The following is a 23,985-nucleotide window of genomic DNA, read 5'->3' on the forward strand; positions in this document are numbered from 1 at the left end:
TATCTGGCCCATAGAGTATGCTGTCAATCAGCGTTAGTTATGAATGTTATTATAATACCAGTAATGTGTCAAACAAACTGATTTCACTCATTTCTTCCAGGTGACAACTTAAAAGCAAAAAATTGCTGTTATTTTGGTTTCCTCTAGCCCAGGGCAGCCCTATAATACAAATTTGCGGAGCCCTGTATGGAAGGTTATCAGTCTGCTAAAGCCATTGCTTTCAAGAAAGATATTTTAAAACAGCGTTCCTATTTATAGAATATAGATAAAAAGCGAAGAGAAATTGTGTTTCTCCTCTTTTCACAAAGAAATGAAGACGGAGCATCCATAATCTTTTCTAAGCTTCAAGACAGAGGTTAATAAGCCAGAAGGGAAGCACGTTCTGTAGCAGATCTGGTTTGGTACGAGGTATCTGAATAAGAAACCAGGCTAAGCATAAAATTGCATGAAATAGGATACATTGATACTGTATCCAATAATACAAACCCTCAGTAGGTTCCCTATTTGTTATGTAAGGCATTTAACGTATGTCAAAGAGAAAAGCTACCTGGGTGCTTTTCTCAGTTTGCCATGCGGACTTGAGTCCAACCTCAAAAATGGTGTAGATGATGCCTCAACCAATTCTATTAGAAGAGCTCCACAAGAAAATCAAACCTCCTAGAGCATCTAGCAGATGGAGACTGCACCGTTGGCTTAAACAACATCTTGGGGTTTGGGTTGGGTTTTTCTGTTTGTTTTTGTTTTTGATCCTCTTTCAAGAGTGAAAGAGCCTTCCTTTCTAGAGGCCTCCTTCCAAAATAGTACTGTGTGGAAGGGTAAGAACCCTGAAGGGGGAGGCCTGGTTTAAATCTTGGCTCTACCATTTTCTAACTTGTGAATGCAGGAAAGTGTCTTAAGATTCCTGACCCCCCGTTTCCTTATCTGTAAAATTGACTAATGCTAATACCAACTTTACAGGGTTGTTGTGAAGAATGAGTGAAATACGGCACTCAGCACGGTTCCTAGCATACTTAAATACTCAAATACTAGCGATTACTATTACTGTTCTATTGGTTATTGTGTAAGCCAATTAGTGGTGATTCGAATAGTGGCCTTCCTCCTATTGGTTATGTCTCGTTATCCGTGACAGACCTCAAAGCTGGCTTGTACTAGCTGGTCCTTGTCTTTCCACATCATCACCTGTGACTGTCTGTCTGCCCACTGGCCTTCTCACTTCTTTCCTTATCTGCCTTGCTTCTTTGTGTCAGAGCCTTGGCACTTGACCCCTATTTCCCTGCACTGTCTTCCCTTAAGTCTTCCCATGGCCTATCCCTTTTCAAGGTAATTTCCTTAGAGAATCATCCTTGACCAATGTATTACTTACCCGATGCTGCGTAACAAATTATCCTAAAACTTCGTGCTGAGAACTAAAACCATGTCTCAGTGTCCGTGGGTCAGGGATCTTGCTGGAGCTTAACTGGATGAACCCGACTCACAGGCTGCAGTCGCCTGGAGGCCGGAATGGGGGGTGACTCACCTCCAAGCTCACTCACCTGAGGCTGCCTCCTGCCATGGCCTCTTCCCCCAGAGCAGGGGGGGGGGGGGGGGCAGGAAGTAGCGCATGAACCCAAGATGGAAGCCGCAGTCTTTTTATACCCTAATCTTAGAAGTGACATTCGTCATTTCTGTCCCATTCTCTTTGTTAGAAGTGAGTCTGTTAAGTCCAGCCCACGCTGAAGGTGGGATTATACAAGAGTGTGAAAATCAGGAGGTGGAGAGCCTTAGGACAATCCTTACCACCACTGCCTTCTCTAGACCAGCAAGAGCACCTACAGACCAACCTCTGTCGTTTTCTACCCACTGACCTTGCTTCATCTCTGCACGGTCCTCCTCACCAGCTCACATCGTACTGTGTATTTACCTGTTTGTTGTCTAACTCCACTTGCATACAGGCTCCCTGAGGGCAACGGCTTTGTCCCTCTTTGCCTTTGGGTCCCCAGCCCTTGAAACCATGGCAGGCCCGTGTACGCATTCGTTAATATTCAGTAAACGAATGGCCCCGAATGATTGAATGTCAGCACCCGTATGACTGGCACAACAGGGAGGAAAGGGAAAACTGCAGAGAAAAACTGAGGGTTTGTAATGACGTTATTTTGTACACTCGTCCGCTGACACACACTCAGAGAAGCCACCACAGTAACAAGCCTCGAGAAAAAAAATTCTTGGGCTGCTTGGCTGGCTCAGTTGGTAGAGCATGCGACTCTTGATCTCAGGGTCTTGAGCTCAAGCCCTACGTTGGGCAGAGAGATTACTTAAAATAAAAAAAGAAAAATTCCTGAGTGAGGCAAGAAAGCATGCCTGTCCTGTGGCTTCAATGGGAGGAAGAGCTGAGGTGATGGGCATCTTAGCCTAAGTAATAAATAAGGGTGGTTGTGCGTTATAATCTATTTCATGAATGTCTTCTCTCCATCCCCAAGAGCTTTGATCCTACCATCCCTTAACCACCTTTAGCTCATGCTTCAGTTCTCTTTTGTCCTATTGGTCTGAAAGAAAAGGCAGCATATATCCCACTTGAAGGGGATCAAAGGACATTTTTATTTTGTAGCAGCAGCAGTATGGAAGGGCGACACCATTATCCTTGGGATCTTGTGTCCACAGAATTCTAATGGGGTCAAAGTCGTAGGATTTTTGTTTTGGATACTGTGAGATGGAATGCACAGGATTTGAGTCTAAGGGATCCTGTTCTGTCAATACTATATCCTTTTCCTGATCGGTTTGTCTAATGAGTCTATGCCTTTATTACAAATGGGATTGCTTTGGCAAGATACAAAATATGTGCATTTTTTTCTACCATTTTAAGTCCTGCTACGTTCTAGATACTAAGGATGCAAAAGTGCATCTCATTTGGTTCCTGACCTATGTATTACTGAACTCTTGAAAGAACAGTATCGTTTCTTCTAATTCTTAACACCTTGTTTAACATTGTGGCCCCTTCTCCAACACTCTTACCCTCGGCATTCTCTTTGTATTGGCACTTAACGTCTTATAAAACATATAGAATGTAGCTATTGATTGCATTTATTCTATATTGTCTATTCCTCCCCCACATTCCCCAAGTACCACCACTCTAACATAAGCTCCACGAAGCACAGGTTTGGTCTGACTGCTCACTGGTGTATCTATAGACCCTGGCCCGTAGTAGATGCTCAAAAACTGTTTGTCAAATGCATAAATAGAAGATTGACTCTGTATTTTTCTTCAATGAGTATTCTAAGAGCTTAATTTTAGTTTGAAAGGTTAAAATATCCTATAACCTTTGGGATTGCCAGGGTGAAGATGCAGATCTGGGAGTTCACTTAGGCAAAAGACGCTCATGATCGTTTCGGGCAAAGACAGAGTTCCAGAGGGGCAGCCTGCACAGTGAGAACCAAGCCGATCCTACCAAGTCGATCTACTAGGTGGTAGGTGGGTCCACAGAGCTCACCTAAAAAAACCCCAAACAACTGATTGTGTTACACATGGCTAAGAAGGTAGGGCTTTGGTTCTGGAAGGCCACATTTGCAAGTGCGTGGCTCTCACGTTAGTGCGAACTGACCCTCAAGGCAGCCACTGTTGGTTTCGTGAACACCTGCCCTACCTTTCGTACCTACGGCATGGTTTCAGATTTGGGGAGTTCACCAATGAACACTATTTCAAAAAATAAAATCTAGGGTGAATTAATGCCGGGTAGCTTACGTTTTGTTTTGCCATTGCAAATGGACTTCGCCTTTGCTTTGATGGAAGTTTGTCAGGAATCCCGGTCTTCATAGGCCTGATAGAGCATGAAGGCTTCCAGTGTGTGTTTTCCAACACCAGCACGCAATGAACTCAGTTCAGTTCCGACACACTCTACCCGAAACGGTGTCTGATCTCACTGGTTTGGGACTTACTCCCACAGACTGTGCGCCCCGCCTCTTCTCAGTTAGATCGCCGATCATGAGTCCAGACTATTGCCTGTGCTTCTGACCTACGGGCTGTCATCCCAATAAACCCCTACTTGGGTTCAATTACTTTGCTAGCGCAGCTCACAGAACTCAGAGAAACATTTACTTAGGTTTACCAGTTTGTTATAAAGGATACAGATGAACAGCTACAGGAAGAGGTACATAGTATGAGGTATGTGGGTCGGGCGTGGGGTTTCCATGCCTTCTCTCTCCTCGCATCTCCACACGTTCACCAATCCAGAAGCTCTTTGAACCCTGTCCTTTTGGGTATTCACAAAGACTCCATTCGTCAGCCTTTGGTGACTGAGCTTAATCTCCAGCTCCTCTCCCTGCCCCAGAAGGTTGGGGGTGGGCTAGCCAACCCCCATCTTTAGAAAGCCTAGGAGCTCAACATGACAAAAGATACCTTTATTGCCCTCAACATTTAGGAAATTCCAAGGGTTTTAGAAGCTCTGTGCTAGGAACAGATAAAGACCAAATATTTATTTCTTATAAATCAGAAAATCACAAGGTCAAAAACAAAGAATAAATGGGACATTCTAAAATTGGATGTCTGGTGTGCCTTTTTTTTTTTTAAATCACATTAGCTCCACAATAAGATGAGCAGACTCTGGCAGTTTTTCCTTGGATCCTCATGAACATTTGGTCCACAGCTCTTAATTTCTACACCACCATTCCTGCTAATTTATATGGGATCTCAGAATCCATTTTAATTGGAGCTTAGATTGCAAGTTAAGGATCACACATCGTTGAGATTCTGCAACTAAAATTATTATCCTGGTTGGCTTGCTTACTCTGTTCTGCATACTTATGCATAAATTCTGGGGCTTGGAATACTTAGCGGGATTTGTATTAAAAAATGATTAGTCTAGAATATAAAATGTAAGCATCAATTACCATTTCATTCCCTGAAAACGAAGAATAAAGAGTGTCACCATCATGTTCTTTGTGTGTCAGAGTAAATGCAGTGGAGTCATACTCTGCATCAGATCTTATCATCGAAGCCTTCCGGACTTGGTTCTGCAAATCGCTACCTGTGGTTGGTTGGTTGGCTTCTTTATTGACAAGGTGAAGATCGTTCTTTGTTCTTAAGTGGATGGAGGAAATTGGAGATTCTGGGGCCTTCTGATTAGACGCTGTGCTGAAAATGTCTGTCTTGAAGTGCCACAGGCGTTCACCGCTGCTGCCCAGACTTGCAGCTTGCGAGCCAAGGGTTCCCTGTTTGTTTTCGTGTTCTAATAAATTGGTCCCCACCTGAGAGCAGTGTGCTTCAGAACAAGCCAGGACACGAGGAAGCCAACTGGGCTTCTCCCTAGCCAGGAGCAGATGGCCAAACAGACACGTAACTGTGACCGTAAAGTAAGAAGACCGATTTGCCTAGCCACATGCGAAAACCAGTTTACTCCTCCTTCAAGGTAGAGAGTTTTTCCCATTTATAGAAGAGGAAACCGAGGCCTGGAGAAGTAACCAGCCCAAGGGTATGTGGGTAGTAAGTGGGTATGACCCAGGACAGCCTGACTCCTTAGGCTCAGCTTCTTATGTCCATAATGTTGCCTGTGTTAACCTCCCTCAGGTACATATGAAGATAACAAAGCTTTGTGAGAACGTATGCTCCAGAGAGTTCGATTTGAGAGACAAAACTGTCTTGTTTTGTCTTGTTTATTTCCCAGTCCAGGCTGCAACATGATGGAAATGAGGCTGATCTGAACCATGAAAAGAGTCAAAGAGTTAGTCTCAGGTTAAGAATCCAGATACAGGTTTACTGATAACTTGGTTTGTGAAAGTACCGTTTCCCATATTATTAAACTTCATTGGCATTATCTTTACGTTCTAGTCGTTTAATCCCTGTTGTACCAAAGCAGCACTTCCTCATCCTGAAAATGTGGAAAACATCTTCACAGACGCAGTAAAACATGGGTGTGTGTTAATTGACGGGGCTCTGGATGTGGAGTCAGAAAGGTCTGGGGGAGACTCAGGTGTACCCTCTACTGGTTGACCTTGGATGAGTCAGACTTCTTAATTAAGCCTTAGTTGCCTAACAGAAAGGGAACAATAACTTCAAGGGTTCTTCTGAGGGTCCATGAGATAATGTGTTATGCTGTTAATTGCTATACACATTATAGGTACTATTATATAATACTTTTGTGTTTTAGTTAACACATAACTATCGATACTTTATAACCACTTTTTAAATTTTTTTTTAATTTTTACTTATTTTATTTCAGGAGTAGATTTCTTCAAATAATGTCTTACATTTGTTCACTGCTTTATAGTTACAAAGTAACTATATATATGATTGTATTTGATCCCCGTAAGAACTCTGAAAGAACAGAAGTATCTTTATTTTACAGATAAGGTAACCAAGATCACAAGACCACGGAGCTAGTAAGTGGCAGGACTGGGGCACATCCTTTTCTTTACAGTATTCTAGTGGCTTTGTCATTTTCCTAAGGAGACTTGAACGTGTCCTTCATTCAGGTCTAGAAAGTAAGAACTGCATAATCCCTCTCTGAAAAGCGCCAAGAGATGGCATAGGGAATGTTTACAGAACAATCAATTCATAACTCTACTCGATCTGGATTTTTCAGGTAGGAAACTCTGCTCTGAAGCTTGAATTATCCCGAACGTGTGTTCTTTTTTTTTTTTTTTTTTTAAATTTTTTTTTCAACGTTTATTTATTTTTGGGACAGAGAGAGACAGAGCATGAACGGGGGAGGGGCAGAGAGAGAGGGAGACACAGAATCGGAAACAGGCTCCAGGCTCCGAGCCATCAGCCCAGAGCCCGACGCGGGGCTCGAACTCCCGGACCGCGAGATCGTGACCTGGCTGAAGTCGGACGCTTAACCGACTGCGCCACCCAGGCGCCCCCCGAACGTGTGTTCTTATGTTGCACACGTTCACTGGGATGTTAACCTGTCCGCCCGTATTGCCTGGAGCAGACCTAGTTCAAGAATGAACGCAATGAACTCTTTGAAAAGCTGAAGAACCCAGACCAGACCACTGGCTTTCTTTTTGTACATACAAGATAGGGGGCTTTCGTAGAGTTTGTTTCTGATCATGTGTTTCATGGGTCGTTGGCCCTTTGAAGTAGTTCTCTTCTGACTGGTTCTCCGCCCGTCTCCCTGTTAGCCCTTTAACATCTCACTCGGTTTCACCGAAGGACTTGGTTAGCTCTGCCAAGTGCACACAAAGTTTCCTCTGGCTGTAGAAAGATAGAATTTCCTTGGGGCGCCCAGGTGGCTCAGATGGTTAAGCATCTGACTCTTGATCTCAGCTCAGGTCATGATCTCGCAGTTCATGTGTTCGAGCCCTGCCTCAGGCTCTGTGCTGACGGTTCGGAGCCTGCTTGGGATTCATTCTCTCTCCCCCTCCCCACCCCCCCCCCACCCCCCCACACTGTGTGTGTGTCTCTCTCAAAATAAATAAATAATTTCCTTTATTATTTGGACCAATAAATATCATCAAAACAGAACAATACACAGGATTAAAAACATGAACATTCTGGAAGCTTTTCTTCACAGAATATAAATTAAAGAAGGAGGTACTGAGATTGAAAAATGTTTTGCCAAATTCAAATCCCTAGGTGAACTACATTGCCCCTCCCAAGAAAGATCAATACAAAGAAAGCCCTTTTATACTTTCTCATACTTTTTCATTCCATACAATGCATCTGTGAGCTAGGGCTTAATCTCATTTTATGGCGAGAAACACACTCAGGGAAGGTGTATGATTTGCCCAAGAACACCCAGTTGGCTACTGGAGTGGGCTCCCACTGCACCCCACCGGTTGCCAACCTAAAATATGGGTTTGCATATTAAAAGGTTTTGATCTGTCAAAACCTTTGAAGTGAATAATTCAGGTAATTTTATGTAGGTTTTCGGTTTTATATGATTGAGCAATCATAGTAAATTACTTGAAGAGACATTTGCCAGGCCGAGGGAGTTCTAGTTTTACCACTCCTGAATTCAGCCAGGACCAAGTTTCCCATCAGCCATTGCTGGGTGGGGTTTGCTTCTTGTGTGTGTTTTACAACACGATTATAGACATGCAGTAGCACCGGGATCGTGTTAGTGCCGCTCTTTGCCGAATTGTTCTCTAAAGGCAGTGACCCTGGGCCAAAATATCATAATTGTAGTCTGTCCCCTGGTAATCCTTACCAGGATGATGGAAAAATGCCATCTTAGGTTGGGAGGGAGGGTGAGAAATACTGAGAATTTTGTTAAATTTTCCAATAAAAGAAAAACGATAACTTTAGTTTTAGGCCAGTTGTTAACCTCCCTAAGCCATAATTTCCTTGGCTTTAAATAATAAAATCAGACTCTTAACATTTGGGAAACTTTTACTTTATGTTCTCATAACATATTATTATATTTAAAGGTTCCTTAGGGGCGCCTGGATGGCTTAGTGGGTTAAGCGTCCAACTCTTGGTTTCGGCTCAGGTCATGATCTCACAGCCTCGTGGGTTCGAGCCCCCACATTGGGCTCTGCCTGGGCAGTGCAGATCCTGCTTGGGATTCTTTGTCTCCCTCTCGCTCTCTCTCTGCCCCTCCCCGACTCGTGCTGTCTGTCTCTCCATCTCGGTTTCTTTCCTTCCATATTATAGTAAAAAGAGCCCTGTAGATACTTGGAATCGAGGCCTCTCCGGAAATGCTGTTTAGGAATTGATACAGGAGTTTAGCATACGGTCCACTTCCTATCAAGCAAATGCTAAGGGAGAATTGTGAACTTGGGGCTTTGATGGCTTCAAGTAAGATGTGAAATTCTGGTTCTGAGCTTTTCTATTGAAAACACAGTGCCCTTTTCTATAAGCCCACGAGTACATCAGACATCGGAAACGGGCCAAATTATGCCGTTTGGGTAATCAGCACGTTAATATCTCTCAGAATTGCCCCCCTCCATCTCCGTTGGATACCTATTCCATTTTTAACACAGTCCTAACCTCTTCGTTAGCCCCGCTTCATCCGGTTAAACCACAGCTGTTTCTCCATCCTGAAGGGTGGATTGTATTTCAGTCACAGACACAGTGACTCTCGTAGGTGCAGCTACGTAAAGGCACAGCAGCAGTAAAGGGACAGGCCAAGTCCGCTTTTCAGTTTTTTGACCTTTAGCAAAATGCATCGTGGAACACTTCCTCCAGACCATGCTTTCCTATTTCCCTTCGCATTGCACCAGGACCCGGCAGCTCCTGGCAGCCGCAAGGGAAGCCTCTCCGGGGGCTTTAGAAGGACATGTAAGACCTTGTTTGCACAGTTGCGCTGTGTGGACCGACTTGTTTGGGTGAGCCATCGAAGTTGAGTACCTTGAACCTCTTACAAAGGTTTACCTCAGAGGGACGCCACTCCCAAGGGTAGGTTCGTGTGTGTGTGCCCACCTGCTTAGTTAGTTCCTTTCACCGCTACCTTAGTACGGAATTTCTTCCCCCAATGCACTCGTATGCAGAGTAACCAAGGATCTTTTCAACTGGAGCATGGGCTGGAAGATGGCCTTGTTCTACTTCGATTCATTGTCACATAAATTGGCACCTGAAAGGCAGCCTGAAACTGGAAACACTGGAGGGTTTATAGAGTCCGGGACGTACTGCTTGGTTTCAGTGGATTATGTTTACGTGAGATTCTTGTACTTAATTACTGATGTAGAAAATATTGTCTGTGTGTAGACGTACACAGGAACTCTGTGCCAGTTTTGTAGGGGAAACTGCAACCTCTCTCAAAGCACTCTTTGATACCCAGTGCGAAAGCCAAGGGAACATGGGGCGGTCAAGATGAGGCCCAGGGCACGCCTCGCCCGGGGGAGCCCCCTCTTCAACACGCCCTCCATCTACTCAGGCCTCTCTAGGCCTGACTCTGCCTTGCGCTGAGCGCCCCGGGGTGGTCACTGAGCCTGTGTCGATGGCTGTGAAGCATAGGCTTTCTCTTCCTCTCACCTCCTGGTGCATCGCTGGACTTCTAAGATTTAGACGTCTCAGTCTGTCTTCTTCCCGTTCAGTTCCTAAAAAGCGCCTGATTCCCTGGATGACAGGTCACTTTTTTATCGTGAGATGGCTGCTCCAGGAGAAGAGTTTCTAAGGTGGGTTTTCAAAGGAAAGCACCTTTTTAAAGAGCATGAAACGACTAGGAAGTCCTACACATTCTGGAACTTTCTGTCTTCATGTTTTTCCGTTCCTTGGCTCTTGGCCCCTAAGTATGCTTCCTAATCCTAGAAGGGGGCAGTTTACGGCGGCCTTGACACCCCTGAGGGAAGTAGCTTCCGCGGGCTGGCCAGGCTTTCTGCTGACTAGGCCGTCCTCGGGGCTGAGATCCAGGGGCTCAGAAGCCTTGTGCAGGACAGTCTGGAGAGAACCGCAGGTCGCTCGTGTGCAGCGGAGCTCCCTGGATTCAGACAGTGATTTACAGACCACGCTCTTGGTGAGGTGGCTTTTCTGGAATGCGGTGTATTATCAAAGGTCGGTGTGCCCAACACCAGCCCTCCCTGAAGAAAGCTGTGCAGACAGACTTTAGAGGCTTTATGCTGTGATTTTTTTCCTTTGTACACTGTTGTGATTTTTTTTTCTTTTTTGCATTTTGAATGGCTGTTTGATGAGACTGAGTTTTACTTTATATTTCGGCTTCTGTAGCGTTCTGCCAGGTTTTCCTTTCCTTTACCAAATTTAAGCAGCTGCCATATTAGCTTTTCTTGGCTCTCTCATTGGCTCCCTTCTATAGCCATCTTTCTAGACGTTAAGCACTTTTTTTTCCTTGTAGTTTTCCTTTCGTCAGTTTTGTTCTTCAATGCGTCCGTTCTCTTAAGGAGATAACAAAATGCTTTCATTGATTGAGATTGCTCACAAATAACTTTGACTTTAGATTCTCTGTCTGGGTTTATTTCTCGCTAGTCGTATTTCAGGAGAGCATGCATGTATCTTTGAACTTAACCTTTGCCCCATCAAAGAGATATGCTGCCGTTCCTGGAATGGTAGAATTCATGGGCTTTTCTCTTTAGAGTTTATTCCTTTCTAAGTTCATCCTCGTACAGAGCGTACGAGAAGGTTGACACCGACTCGTTCATCATTTTAGTATTTTACTGGGAAATATTTTACCGGGGGTGTCCCCACCCCCACCCCCACAAAGTTTTTTTTAGTAAGAGATGCTTTTCTTCGTAGTATATAAAATTTACCAGGGCTGGGGCGCCTGGGTGGCTCAGTCGGTTGAGCCTCTGACTTCGGCTCAGGTCACGATCTCACGGTCCGTGAGTTCGAGCCCCGCGTGGGGCTCTGTGCTGACAGCTCAGGGCCTGGAGCCTGTTTCAGATTCTGTGTCTCCCTCTCTCTCTAACCCTCCCCCGCTCATGCTCTGTCTGTCTCTGTCTCAAAAATAAAATAAAACGTTAAAATTTGCCAGCGCTTATGTAATCAGATCTCACGATATAAACTGAAAATGGACCCCTGTATTTTCTGCAGGTGGCTCCTACATCAGGATTGAAGAATAAATATGGTAAAAGATACTTAACTACTTTGAAAATGAGGTCATTTCATTTTGAAGCCATTCCTGTGATGAGGTGTCTTATGAACTGAGGCATAAGGCTTCCCGCCAAGAGTCAGCCCACATATTCCCTATTAACTGAAGCAGTCATCTCTCTATAATAATTACCCACCCTCAGAAGTCAACTATAACGGGAGCTGTGGAGATTTGAGAATATCAAAGTCCAGGTGAAGGGTCCGGCATGTTACCTTCACCACAACAGTTCTTGTCAGAAGTACAAATCAATATAGTACAATGTTGCTGTCTTCCCTTAAATGCCTCTCTCTCTCACTAGACTGAGCTTCTTGAGGGTTGGGAACACACCTTCTAGTATGGCGATGTAAGGGTTAACCGAGATCCTGGGCCCCAGAGTTCACCCCCCAGCCCCATCCTTTACTGGCTCTTGTGGCCCTTTTCCTTATTTTCTCCTTACCTCTCGATCAGTAAACCAGTAGTTACACAGTGGGGTTGTGAGGCTTAGGCGTAAGATACATGGCATGTAGCCACTGTTGCCATTAGCTTTCATCACAGCCCCAGAGGTGCATATTACATGCTAAATCATATCAACGTGCGAAGGAGACTTGCCTTGAACCTGGGCAGGAAGACAGCCCCATAGATCACAGACACACACAGGCCCCGCCGTCACTAGGCGTGTGAATCGCACTCGGTGCAATTCGTAACCCGAGAAACACCCCCCCCCCTTGTGTTCTGAGCTGTATCGTGGAATGAAAGGAAACCTTTGAATACGTGGAAATCCGCGCGTCGCACCGCCGTTGACTCTGAAGCAGAACCTGCTTTCGCCTACAGGAGGGATTTGAGCTACGGAAGTGGTTGGACAGAAAAGACATGTGAACCTGTCGAACCTTCTCACCACAAAAGCAGCAGATTATACCGTAAGAAAATACTGTTCCCTCGTCGCGCCGAGCTTCCATTTTCCCGCTTGTCTGAGGGTTTCAGTGCATGGGTCTGCAGGTTCTCGTGACTCAGCATAGTGCTAGGCTCGGGTAGATGTGGGGGCTGAATAACATCGGGAATTTAAGTCATAATACTTGGCACATATGTAAATGTGCAGGTGGATACAGAGCATGCCAGAAGGTTGACACCGACTCGTTCATCATTTTAGTATTTTACCGGGAAATTTTACAACATCCCAAACTTAGGTTTTCAGTTTTTGACATTTAAGGCAATTAACCTTTTGGCAAATATATTAAAATTTTACCCACATTAAATGCAGCTATATATTTTTTAATACTTTAGATTACTAGAACATAATAGAATCTAATCTATGTTCAGAGAACACAATTTATGTAAAAATCTGGATTTTACCAGTAGAGTGATTTTGCCAAAATCAAGGCGAGAAAATACATTTTAGACTATAAATACATAATATATGAATGATGTGTGTCTTTATTTCTGTACCCAGCCAAATATTACCAACTCGTAAACAGAATTATCAATGCGTGCTGGCAGTTTGCCTTCAGTCGTTTAACAAAATAGCTTGACGCATTTTTAAAATTGTCTTATTATAATGAAGGTGTATTTATCACAGGAGGAATGAACGTATGTTATTGAGCGGTATTTAGTTTATCTTATAACCTGTAAATATTTAGGAGCGTTGTCTGTGGGACTTTATCTGTCCCTCGGTGGGCCTCAGAGAAAGGAGTGGTAACACCCATTGCTCTGGAGCAAGCAGGCAGATCAGGGAAGTCTTGCAGAGAAGGTAACATGCGATCTGAATGGTGACAAGGTTGTGTCCGGAGTGCAGGACAGTTTGGACGGGGAGCGTGGCCCGAGCAAAGCCGTACCGTGCCCGTAACGGCAGATAGAGTGCTGCAGTTGGGCTGGCTGTGTGGGGCACGGGACGTCTGGTGAGGCCTCGCAGGGACGGTCCGGTCCGCCCCCCCCACCGCCCCCCCACCGCGACATCCCAGGATCGCAGTGTTAGCGTGCTCAGACTCCAACCCTGAGGACTTTTATTTCAAAGCGCAGTCGGCGTCTCCACTAAGCGATGGAGTTTCGAGAGCGGTAACAGACAAACGAAATGGGCTTTACCCGTTCTCCTAAGGACGCAAAGGAAGGTATCAGAAGCCAAACAAAGGTCATTCATCTCTGGTAGCACACAAAGGGCAAAGCGTTTTCTAGAAGTGACCGCTGGCGGAGACTTTCGGGCAGCCCCAGAGGGGGGAAAGACCTCCATCCTGGTGGGAAAAATTCCAGCCGTGCCGCATTCTGACAGCTGCCCCTGCGCCCCCCGTCCTTGGCTGCGGTTTCCCACTCGGACCTGAAACACGACGCCACCCAGGCTGTGGCGTTTGGGCGCTGCTCTTCATGCCCGGCCACCGTGGGACGCGGCCCAAGGAGCCGCGTGGCTCGCCGCGGCCCAAGGTGGCCGCCAGTTCCTTTCATCACGTTTCTTTGCTCCGTGACACACGGTCTCCCTGCTTTGTCTTCACCGTCCTTGTCCCGCCGCTTCTGCCTCCCCCGTCACCTCCTCTTCCTGCTACAGATACAGCGTTTTTACTGGTAAATCCTTGCATTGTTGTCCTGCCCCACTCACACCCAGAACCCATTCTTTCCCCAGAACTAACTGAGTACCCACCATGTGCCAGACAGGCATGGGGGAAACTGGGACGACAACAGACAAGTTCCCCGACCTCTAGGAGTTTAGTCAAGCAAAAAGCACCTCTCCTATGTCTTGCGCTTCTTACCGGAACACTTGGAACCAAATAAACTACTTTATCCTCGTGGCAACCTTGTGGGGTTACGATCATCAAAGTAAAAAGCGATCCACATCTTTGATTTTTCCCAGCGTAGCTTGACCTACCACTTTCTTATTTTTTGGTCCGTGTTGGCATGAAATCACCAAGTTTCATTTATCCTGCATTCAAATTCATGCTCCCCCATTGACCTTTGGTATTTTATCGGCATAAGGGTTTTTGGTGTTTTTTTTTTTTTTTTTTTAATGTCTGTTTATTTTTGAGCGACAGAGAGACAGAACGTGAGCAGGGAAAGGGCAGAGAGAGAGGGAGACACAGAATCCGAAGCAGGCTCCAGGCTCCGAGCTGTCGGCACAGAGCCAGACGCGGGGCTCGAACTCACAAACCGTGAGATCGTGACCTGAGCCGAAGTCGGACGCTTAACCAGCTGAGCCACCCAGGCGCCCCAGACATAAGTTGTTTTTAAAAATTAAGCAGCTTGGGGCGCCTGGGTGGCGCAGTCGGTTAAGCGTCCGACTTCAGCCAGGTCACGATCTCGCGGTCTGTGAGTTCGAGCCCCGCATCAGACTCTGGGCTGATGGCTCGGAGCCTGGAGCCTATTTCCGATTCTGTGTCTCCCTCTCTCTCTGCCCCTCACCCGTTCATGCTCTGTCTCTCTCTGTCCCAAAAATAAATAAACGTTGAAAAAAAAAATTTTTTTTTTTAAAAATAAATAAAAATTAAGCAGCTTTTCTCAGAACTCTCCCTGTTATATTGTAAATAAAGATATATTGAGGTTCCTTCCCCACATTCCCCTAAGTAATTTTTATTTCTGATGTACACATACAGATGTTTATTTGATATACAGTCCCTCATATAAGCCTCTACAGGGAAGGGCCTTGATCACTGTATAAATCATCTCACAGAGCATGTACTTGACAGAGGTTGGCCACATTTAACATAATCTACAGAATTAACTTCCTCAGCCTCCCATCTTTTGTCTACAAACAATTCTTTTCATTTTCCCAGATGATCTCAACGTTCCTATTGAGTTTTATCTTCAAAAACCTTCTCCACAGTTTGAATTTTCTTACCTTTCTTGACAGCTGATAGGGGAACCCGCCCAATGTGGTTTTCTGAGCTTAAATGAGTTTGGCCTGAATTTCTTCCTCTATATCTATAATCAAATCACCGAATAATACAGAGCCCCCAGTTTTTCCTCTGGCTTCTGCCAATCCACATGGTCACTCAACTAACTGCTAATTACTGCTGACTGATCATGAGCCTGTAGACAGCTGTTTGCAGATGTCTAGCAGTGATCCGAATCATCTGTCTCTGGTTTTGTTTTTTTGTTTTTTTTATCGGAATGTTCTATGGTCTGACATCAAATCCTTACTGAAGATTAAGTAAATTGTTCCGTTTCTTTCTTCGAAACTTACCACTCCGTGGGAAGACCTTGATTTGCTATAGTCCAGTTTCTTTTAAATTTTACCCAGTACCCTGAGCATGAACTGGGGGCCTTCAGCAGTGATAATTAGCTGGGCCTGTCAGGTGTTTGTTAGTCACCGGCGGCCAATGGCACTTCACTCGTTTGTGCCAGTTTCCTAAATCCGTGTGTTTATCGTACAGTCACGCCTGTTTAAACACAAGACCTTCGGGGTAGTCCTCCACGACGTAATTGCCTTTTTTGAACTGCCTTTCCCATCCATCATGCAACAGCTACTACACGGTTAGTTGATCAAAGGCACCTTTTTTGTTGTTAATCGTTTTTATTGGACTGTAATTGTACATACAGAAAAGTGCACAAATCATAAGTTTACAGCTTGGTAAACAGTCATAAAGTGAGCGCACCTAGATCACGAAACAACATTAGCAGCACCAAAGAAGCCACCTTATAGTCTCCCAGGCCTTGTGGAGCTAAAGAAGCCACCCTCGTGAGTTAATCATGTCCTGGTCCCATCACACCGGGAATCAGGGTATCAGAGTATGAATTTGGGGGAACACACACATATTCAGTCTGTAGCACTCTCCTTCACCATTTCTCAAGACACAGTATGATGCAGATCCAGAGGCCTGGCTCTGTCTTTTTTTTGAACAATTAATTGATGGTTAGCTTTTCTGATTTTATTCCTTGAAAGATCTCATTTTCTTATGTTCTTACCTAATTTGCCTCTCAGTTTCCTTTTCAAAAAATTTTTTTAGGGGCGCCTGGGTGGCGCAGTCGGTTAAGCGTCCGACTTCAGCCAGGTCACGACCTCACGGTCCGTGAGTTCGAGCCCCGCGTCGGGCTCTGGGCTGATGGCTCAGAGCCTGGAGCCTGTTTCCGATTCTGTGTCTCCCTCTCTCTCTGCCCCTCCCCCGTTCATGCTCTGTCTCTCTCTGTCCCAAAAATAAATAAACATTGAAAAAAAAATTTTTTTTTAAAAAAATTTTTTTTTAATGTTTTCTTTATTTTTGAGAGAGAGAAAGAGAGAGACAAAGTATGAACAGAGAGGGGCAGAGAGGAAGGAGACACAGAATCCAAAGCAGGCTCCAGGCTCTGAGCTGTCAGCACAGAGCCGGACATCGGGCTCGAGCTCACAAACTGTGAGATCATGACCTGAGCCGAAGTCAGACGTTGGACTGAGCCATCCAGGTGCCCCAGTGTCCCTCAATTTCTATTGTTTCATTTCAGTTGCCTTGGTTTTCTTGCCACCGTTTCTGTAGGGTAGACTTAACTCTTAGATTGATTTATGTGAGGAAAAAGAAACATAGACCCAGATAACTCAAAACTAATTTGTTGACTTTAGGCTTTAAGATGATTTTGCACCAGATTCGCATTCCCGCTTGGGTTTTACTTAAGCTGCTCTTACGATCAGTTTACATTCCTTAAGCATGTACCAGCTGGCTCAAGGAATGAACAGGCAGGCCCGAGGAAGCTAAGCTGGGATGGAAAACCGGGTGTAGATGATACCCACGTGGATTGTTGAAAATTGATTTTAGTCTGTTCCCGTGCCCAGAAAACTGTCTGCTTAATGAGCTGGCTTTCTTGGACTTCTTGCTCACATCGAATTTTATATTCTAATAGAATGAATTTGTCTTACAAAGAAAACTTGGCGATGTTAAGAATCTAAGTATAAAAAGTACCCAGAACTAAACGTGTGTCTGAATAAGTTATTTACTTGCTCGGGTTCTCTGTGTACTTAGTTCTGCCGTATCCTCCTGCTGTTTGCTTGTCCCGTATTTTAACGCAGCTTTCACCTACGTGTCATCATCTCATTAAATAACTATCTTGTTTCCTGAGGTTGATGTTTCATCATCATCTCTGATGATTTAAGCCTCTGTGATCACGTTCAGCAGAAGCTGGCTCAACTGTTTCCTTACCCCAGAATTCGTCAGCAAGCGTCTCAGGAAAAACCAAAGGCTACAGTCAGTAGTGAGGCAAACTACCCGACTTCCTAGTCTTTCCCCTTTGAGTTTGAACATGATGTTGTTCTTTCAGGGCAACAGACGTGACTGCTAGGGATTGGTCTTTTCCTATTTGGAAGGAAAGCCCAGGCAGGAGAATTTGGGGGTGGGAGGTAGCAAGCACATGCTCGACATTCCTAGGGCAAAATAGTGCGCTGTCCTTCCTTCCTCCGCCTCTGCGGTTCTCCAAGTAAGTGCCCAGGCTCCCCACCCACCTCCCCCAGGATCACTAGCAGGGGCCGTCTCGGGCACATTAGGCAGCGTGACACTTCCCCCACCTGTAAACTAGTTGCTGTAACTATGTCTTCGTGTTCAAATGGGACAGCACCTGGCCAAAGGTGAAGCTCCACGCCAACGCCAACGTCAGCTGTTGTTAAACCAATTACAGCAAGCTGGCCACACCCCAGCCCTGGCAGTGGGGTCCCGCCTCCCACGCTGGCTGGGGACTGAGTGTGGCCCACGGGGAATTCCTTCTGCCCCAGCAGCCTTTCTCATGCTTACAGCTGCTTTTCTCTTTGACTGTGGTTGTAAATCAGATCTCCGAGAAATCGGGGCAGATAAAGTTCATGACGTGCCGGAAATGGTTTTACATGAAGTAAAACTATAGAAAAATCAGTGTCCGCCTCTCGAAGGTGCCTAGAATGTGGCCTCGGGATCTCTGCACGGTTCTGGACTCAGTATTGTTTCCCGAACACGTACAGCATCTCAACCATGTTCTGACCCAGATAGGCTTTTGTGGGTTGGTCCAAGAGAGCCAGGCAAACATTTTAACCTGGGTTTTTTGGGAAAATGCATTCTCGTTTATTTGCAGCTGATACACGGTTTGTTCATAATTGGGGAACGGCCCAAACAGGCCTTTTCCCTGAAGATTTTTAACTTTGTGTTGTCAGGAGGAGAGGGCACACATGGATGGATCTAAGTAGGATGGATTAGCTGTTTTTATTTAGAAACTACCACACTTGGGGCGCCTGGGTGGCCGAGTCCGGCAGGCCTCCGACTTCCACTCAGGTCATGATCTGGAAACTTGAGAGTTCGAGCGCCTCTCTGCTGTCCGCGTGCAGCTGCTTGGGATTCTCTGTCTCCCTCTCTCTCTGCCCCTCCTGCTTTCGCTCGTGCTCTCTCTCAAAAATAAATACACATAAAATATACACGTATTTTTATATATTATGTATATAAAGCGTATACATAATCTGTAATACAAAAATGTATTTCAAAAAATAAATATTTAAAAAAAAATTTTTTTTTAAATACAGTACCACACTTACCAATGGGAAGGGGGAGGAGGTGTATTTGGAATATTTTTACCTTTTCAGTTTTTTTTTTTTTTTTCAACGTTTATTTTTGGGACAGAGAGAGACAGAGCATGAACGGGGGAGGGGCAGAGAGAGAGGGAGACACAGAATCGGAAACAGGCTCCAGGCTCTGAGCCATCAGCCCAGAGCCCGACACGGGGCTCGAACTCACGGACCGCGAGATTGTGACCTGGCTGAAGTCGGACGCTTAACCAACTGCACCGCCCAGGGGCCCCTACCTTTTCAGTTTTTAACTTACATATATTAAGGTGAAAAAGGATCTTTGGAACTAGATAGGATACATTTTTCATGCAATACTGGATGAAACAAAGCCCTCATCACATCAATAGGATGTATTATTATTATTATTAAAGAGATGGAAGAAATACTGTGTAGGGGTCAAGAGCAGGCTACCCCAAGATGGGCCACTTTGGCATAAAGATGATCTCAAGTTAAAAGTAATCGAAACCTAACAGACACAGAAAAAGCTCTCGGACTCCCCTCAACTGCCTAACTCTGGACAAACTGGAAAGGAGAGCCTATACCAGGAAGAGAGCTATCAACAGAGACCCCTTTACCTAAAAAACTGATCTGCATCATAGGGCAAGCTTGGTTTTCCAAATCCTTCCTCTCACCTTCCTGCTAATAGCCTTCCTCCCCTTGGTATCCTCAGGCCCTACCCCTCCCATATGAACTTCATGTTGCCTCACTGTCTTTGAAATTTTATGTCTGTGTGGATTCCCCTTATGTATGCTATTAAATTCAATATTTTTCCTATTCATGTGTCTCATGTCAATTTGATTCTAAGTCCAGCTAGAAGGACCATAGGCCAGAGGAGGGTCTTCCCCTCGACAGATGCTACGTGGTAATCAGATGCACTGACCTATTCATGACGCCATGAGGCTCAACTGTGAAGGCTCAGTCCTGACCGAGCGAGTGAGTCTAGGGGGTGAGAGGGCGCACAAGGTGGTCAGTGTTTCGTTCTTCACGGACCCGGTCAAGTGGGCTCTCGGGGGTGGAGCAGAAAGTGTTGAGCTGCTGAGTTAACTGAAAAGGCATTTTTTAAAAGACATCCCTATTGGTGAGAGTTTATTAAAAACGTAAATTATACAAAACTAGGTAGATGTGGTTTTTGAAGGTCAAGAGGGTGGCAAAATAGTCTCCCGGCACACTACGAGAAATATGGTGACAAATACCAGCATAAACAGAATTTCTTTTTTTTTTTAAGGGTTGAAATGGATTTTTTTTTAGTGCGTGGAGAAGGTTGAGGCAAGAGGGCTGCTGCATTTTAAGTTTTTGAATAATACTTGTTTTTTTTTAAGCCGTGTGCCTGCTTCGGCAAAATAAGCATCATAAAATATTCACAGAATATTAACACCGTTTGAGGGTTATGTAAAGTAGTACTACAACAGTATAGTTAAGTGTTTTCATAGAGAATCAGTGTATAATGACCAGTTTCCAAATTTTGTCATTAGGTGCGTAGTTCTGTCTCTGAACTATATCTGTGTCCGACTTTATCCCTCTCTTTTCTCTCACTTTACCGCTTACGTATTGTAAATAATATTAAAGTCAGGGATGACCATCTCTCTGTTTTACTACCCATAGCACCTTAACACAGTATCTTAAGAGCAATGTCTCAGCATGAATAGACACTTTTCCAAAGAAGACTCCAGATGGCCAACAGACACAGGGAAAGATGCTGAACATCATTCATCATCAGGGAAACACAAGTCAAAACCACAATGACATACCACCTCATACTGATCTCAGTGGCTAAAGTGAACAACTCAAGAAACTACAGACGCTGGCGAGGATGTGGAGAAACGGGAACCCTCTTGTACTGTTGGTGGGGATGCAAACTGGTGCAGCCGCCCTGGAAAACAGTGTGGAGATTCCTCAAAACACTAACAATAGAATTACCCTACAACCCCAGCAATAGCACTGCTAGGAATTTATCCAAGGGATACAGGTGCGCTGATTCTTAGGGGCACATGCACCCCAGTGTTGACAGCAGCACTATCAAGAATAGTCAAATTATGGAAAGAGCCCGTGTGCCCATCAACCTGATGAGTTGATAAAGAAGATTTATACATATATATATACAATGGAATACTACTCGGCAATGAGAAAGAATGAAATCCTGCCATTTGCAGCAACGTGGATGGAACTGGAGGGTACTACGCTAAGTGAAATGAGTCAGAGAAAGACGGATACCGTATGTTTTCACTCATATGTGGAACTTGAGAAACTTAACAGAAGACCATGGGGGAAGGGAAGGAAAGAAATTATTTACAGAGAGGGAGGCGAACCATAAGAGACTCTTAAATACAGAGAACAAACTGAGGGTTGATGGGGGTGGAGGGGCGTGGAGAATGGATGATGGGCATTGAGGAGGGCACTTGTTAGGATGAGCACTGGGCATTGTATGTAAGTGATGTGTCACAGGAGTCTACTCCTGAAGCCAAGAGCACACTGTATATACTGTGTGTGAGCCAACTTGACAGTAAATTATATATACGTATATCATTATATATAATATATTTATATATATATAAGTTAAAAATAAAAAGAGTAATGTCTCAGAATATGATTGATAAGTATGTTTTCTGGTTGTTTTTTTTTTTTCAAAATCTTGCTAAAAAGTGCACAAATAGGGGCGCCTGAGTGGCGCAGTCGGTTGGGCGTCCGACTTCAGCCAGGTCACGATCTCGCGGTCCGTGAGTTCGAGCCCCGCGTCGGGCTCTGGGCTGATGGCTCAGAGCCTGGAGGCTGTTTCTGATTCTGTGTCTCCCTCTCTCTCTGCCCCTCCCCCATTCATGCTCTGTCTCTCTCTGTCCCAAAAATAAATAAACATTGAAAAAAAATTTAAAATAAAAATAAAATAAATTTAAAAAAAAGTGCACAAATAATGCAGACTCACTCTAGAAAAAATAGAAAACACAGAAAGCAAACAAAAAAAATTAAAATCACCCAGAAACTCCTCTTACCATCTTGATAACACCCGTCCAGATGTTTTCCTGGGTAATATATACATGCAAAGAAATCTGAAATAAAAATTATCCAATATACACTGTACCCATTTTCTTAGGATAAAGTAGAGTTTTTAGGTCAGCAGGTATGTCTTCTTTTGAAGGCTGTTTGTCATGTTGCCAAATTGTCCTAAAGAAGTGTTCTATCAGTTTCAGTCCCCATTAGTAGAGCAAAAGAGTACTCCTTTCTCTTCTCTCTTACTAACTAATGGGTAGAAATATATTTATCAGACTGGGGCGCCTGGGTGGCGCAGTCGGTTCAGCGTCCGACTTCAGCCAGGTCACGATCTCGCGGTCCGGGAGTTCGAGCCCCGCGTCAGGCTCTGGGCTGATGGCTCGGAGCCTGGAGCCTGTTTCCAATCCTGTGTCTCCCTCTCTCTCTGCCCCTCCCCCGTTCATGCTCTGTCTCTCTCTGTCCCAAAAATAAATAAACGTTGAAAAAAAAAAAGTATAAAAAGAAATATATTTATCAGAGTTGGGTTCATTAGTATTTCTTAGAATAAGAGTGCATTTGAACATTTTAAATGCAGATACAGCTTGTCATTTTGTCTTTAATTTTCAGTGTGTTTCCCCTTCATATACAAAGTTTCTTTTTAATTTTTACCTGCTCAAAACTGTCAGCCATGTTGTTGTTTTTTTTTTTTAATCTAAAAAAACTTCTCCCCCATTTTGGCATTCTGTGTTTCAAAAGCTGTTCTTTCCACAAGATCATATATGTGGAATAAACTGATTTTTAAGAATTCAGTCGTGTGACTACCTCTCAACTCTATTTTTCTCCCCATCAGGAAAGCAATTGAAGAATTGCTTAAAGAGGCAAAACGTGGCAAAACCAGAGCAGAAACGATGGGACCTATGGGTTGGTAAGTTCTTGAGTGATCTTCCTTAAAACAGAACAGTAGTCAAGAGAAAGTCTCGGCTGGAGATGTGGATACGTAAATCTGTAGCCGGTGAAAGGAATGTAAAACTGTGGCTGTAGAGGAAATCCCCCAGAGGCGGGCAGGAGAGTGGGAGCCCTGTTGAGGGCCAGCTCTGGGGACTCTGCGACCCTGAGGAAGAGGGCTGGGGGTATGGAGGGAGAGCATCTGTGAAGGGTCCGTCATCCCTTTAGATCACAAATCCCTAGTGGATATGTAGATCTTCTGCCCAAAGGCGCCATGTGAGAGTAATCTTGTATCAGTGTTCATTGTTTAAGGATCTCTGTTTTGTTTTGTTTTGTTTTTTTGTTTCTTTTTATTTATTTTGAGAGAGAGAGCAGGGGAAGAGCAGAGAGAGAGGGAGACAGAATCCCAAGTGGGCTCTGTAGGGCTCAATCCCGTCAGCTGAACCGTGAGATCATGGCCTGGGCTGAAATCAAGAGTGTGACGCTTAACCCACTGAGCCACCCAGGCGCCCCAAGGATCTCTGTTTTAATTATAGCCCTTGGCAAATTGAAATTTATTTTTAAAATTCTATTCATAAGTATTTCGACTATGTGACAGTTCAGCTGGGTAGAACTTAAGTTGCCTTTGCAATTTCTATACAAAATAGAGCTTTAAAACTTAAAGTTTAGACACAAAAGAGGAATTTACCCTTAAGAATTTAGTCCTAAGCATTTTTAAGCTTCACTTTAGCAATAACATAGGCATTCATGTGTTAAATATGCTGAGTTTAGATCTTTTATCTAGAATTTAAAATCCGCAACAATGGAGGATTGTGGGTGATTAAGAGTCGAATCTAAAAATGAGGAGAAAAACTAGGCTTCAGAACACACCTCATTCTGTAGATTTGACTCTTAGAACCATGCACGTGATTTATGTAAAATGTAAAACAAAGTTAAGTAAATAAAGGGAAAAGTCAATCCTTAAAAATCAAGCAAAATAAAACAAATAGACCTAAAAAGCCATTTAGTGAATGACTGAGCTGCACATAAAAGAACTACTGTGCGTGATCTGAAATGTGACTACATTTTGAAAAGAACTACCAGGAAATCTTAAATTGTTTTCCATCCTCATGTTGTCAAAAATATGATGTTGTTATTCGGAAAATATTATGTAACGGGATAAAGCAAATATTTACCTGCTCTA

At 44.3% G+C, this 23,985-nt stretch overlaps 1 protein-coding gene across 1 annotated transcript in view; it reads left to right on the plus strand.

Annotated features, from left to right (window-relative positions):
* LOC125167890 (protein POLR1D-like) overlaps positions 1 to 23,985 on the plus strand; it is a 49,648-nt gene that overhangs the window by 7,348 nt on the left and 18,315 nt on the right. The window contains exon 2 of the mRNA XM_047862798.1: positions 22,708 to 22,782. Within this exon, the coding sequence (XP_047718754.1) occupies positions 22,708 to 22,782 (75 nt within the window). The remainder of the gene's footprint in view (positions 1 to 22,707; positions 22,783 to 23,985) is intronic.

The sequence above is a fragment of the Prionailurus viverrinus genome, chromosome A1, assembly GCF_022837055.1.
Source record: "Prionailurus viverrinus isolate Anna chromosome A1, UM_Priviv_1.0, whole genome shotgun sequence".
NCBI classification, from domain to species: Eukaryota; Metazoa; Chordata; class Mammalia; order Carnivora; family Felidae; genus Prionailurus; species Prionailurus viverrinus.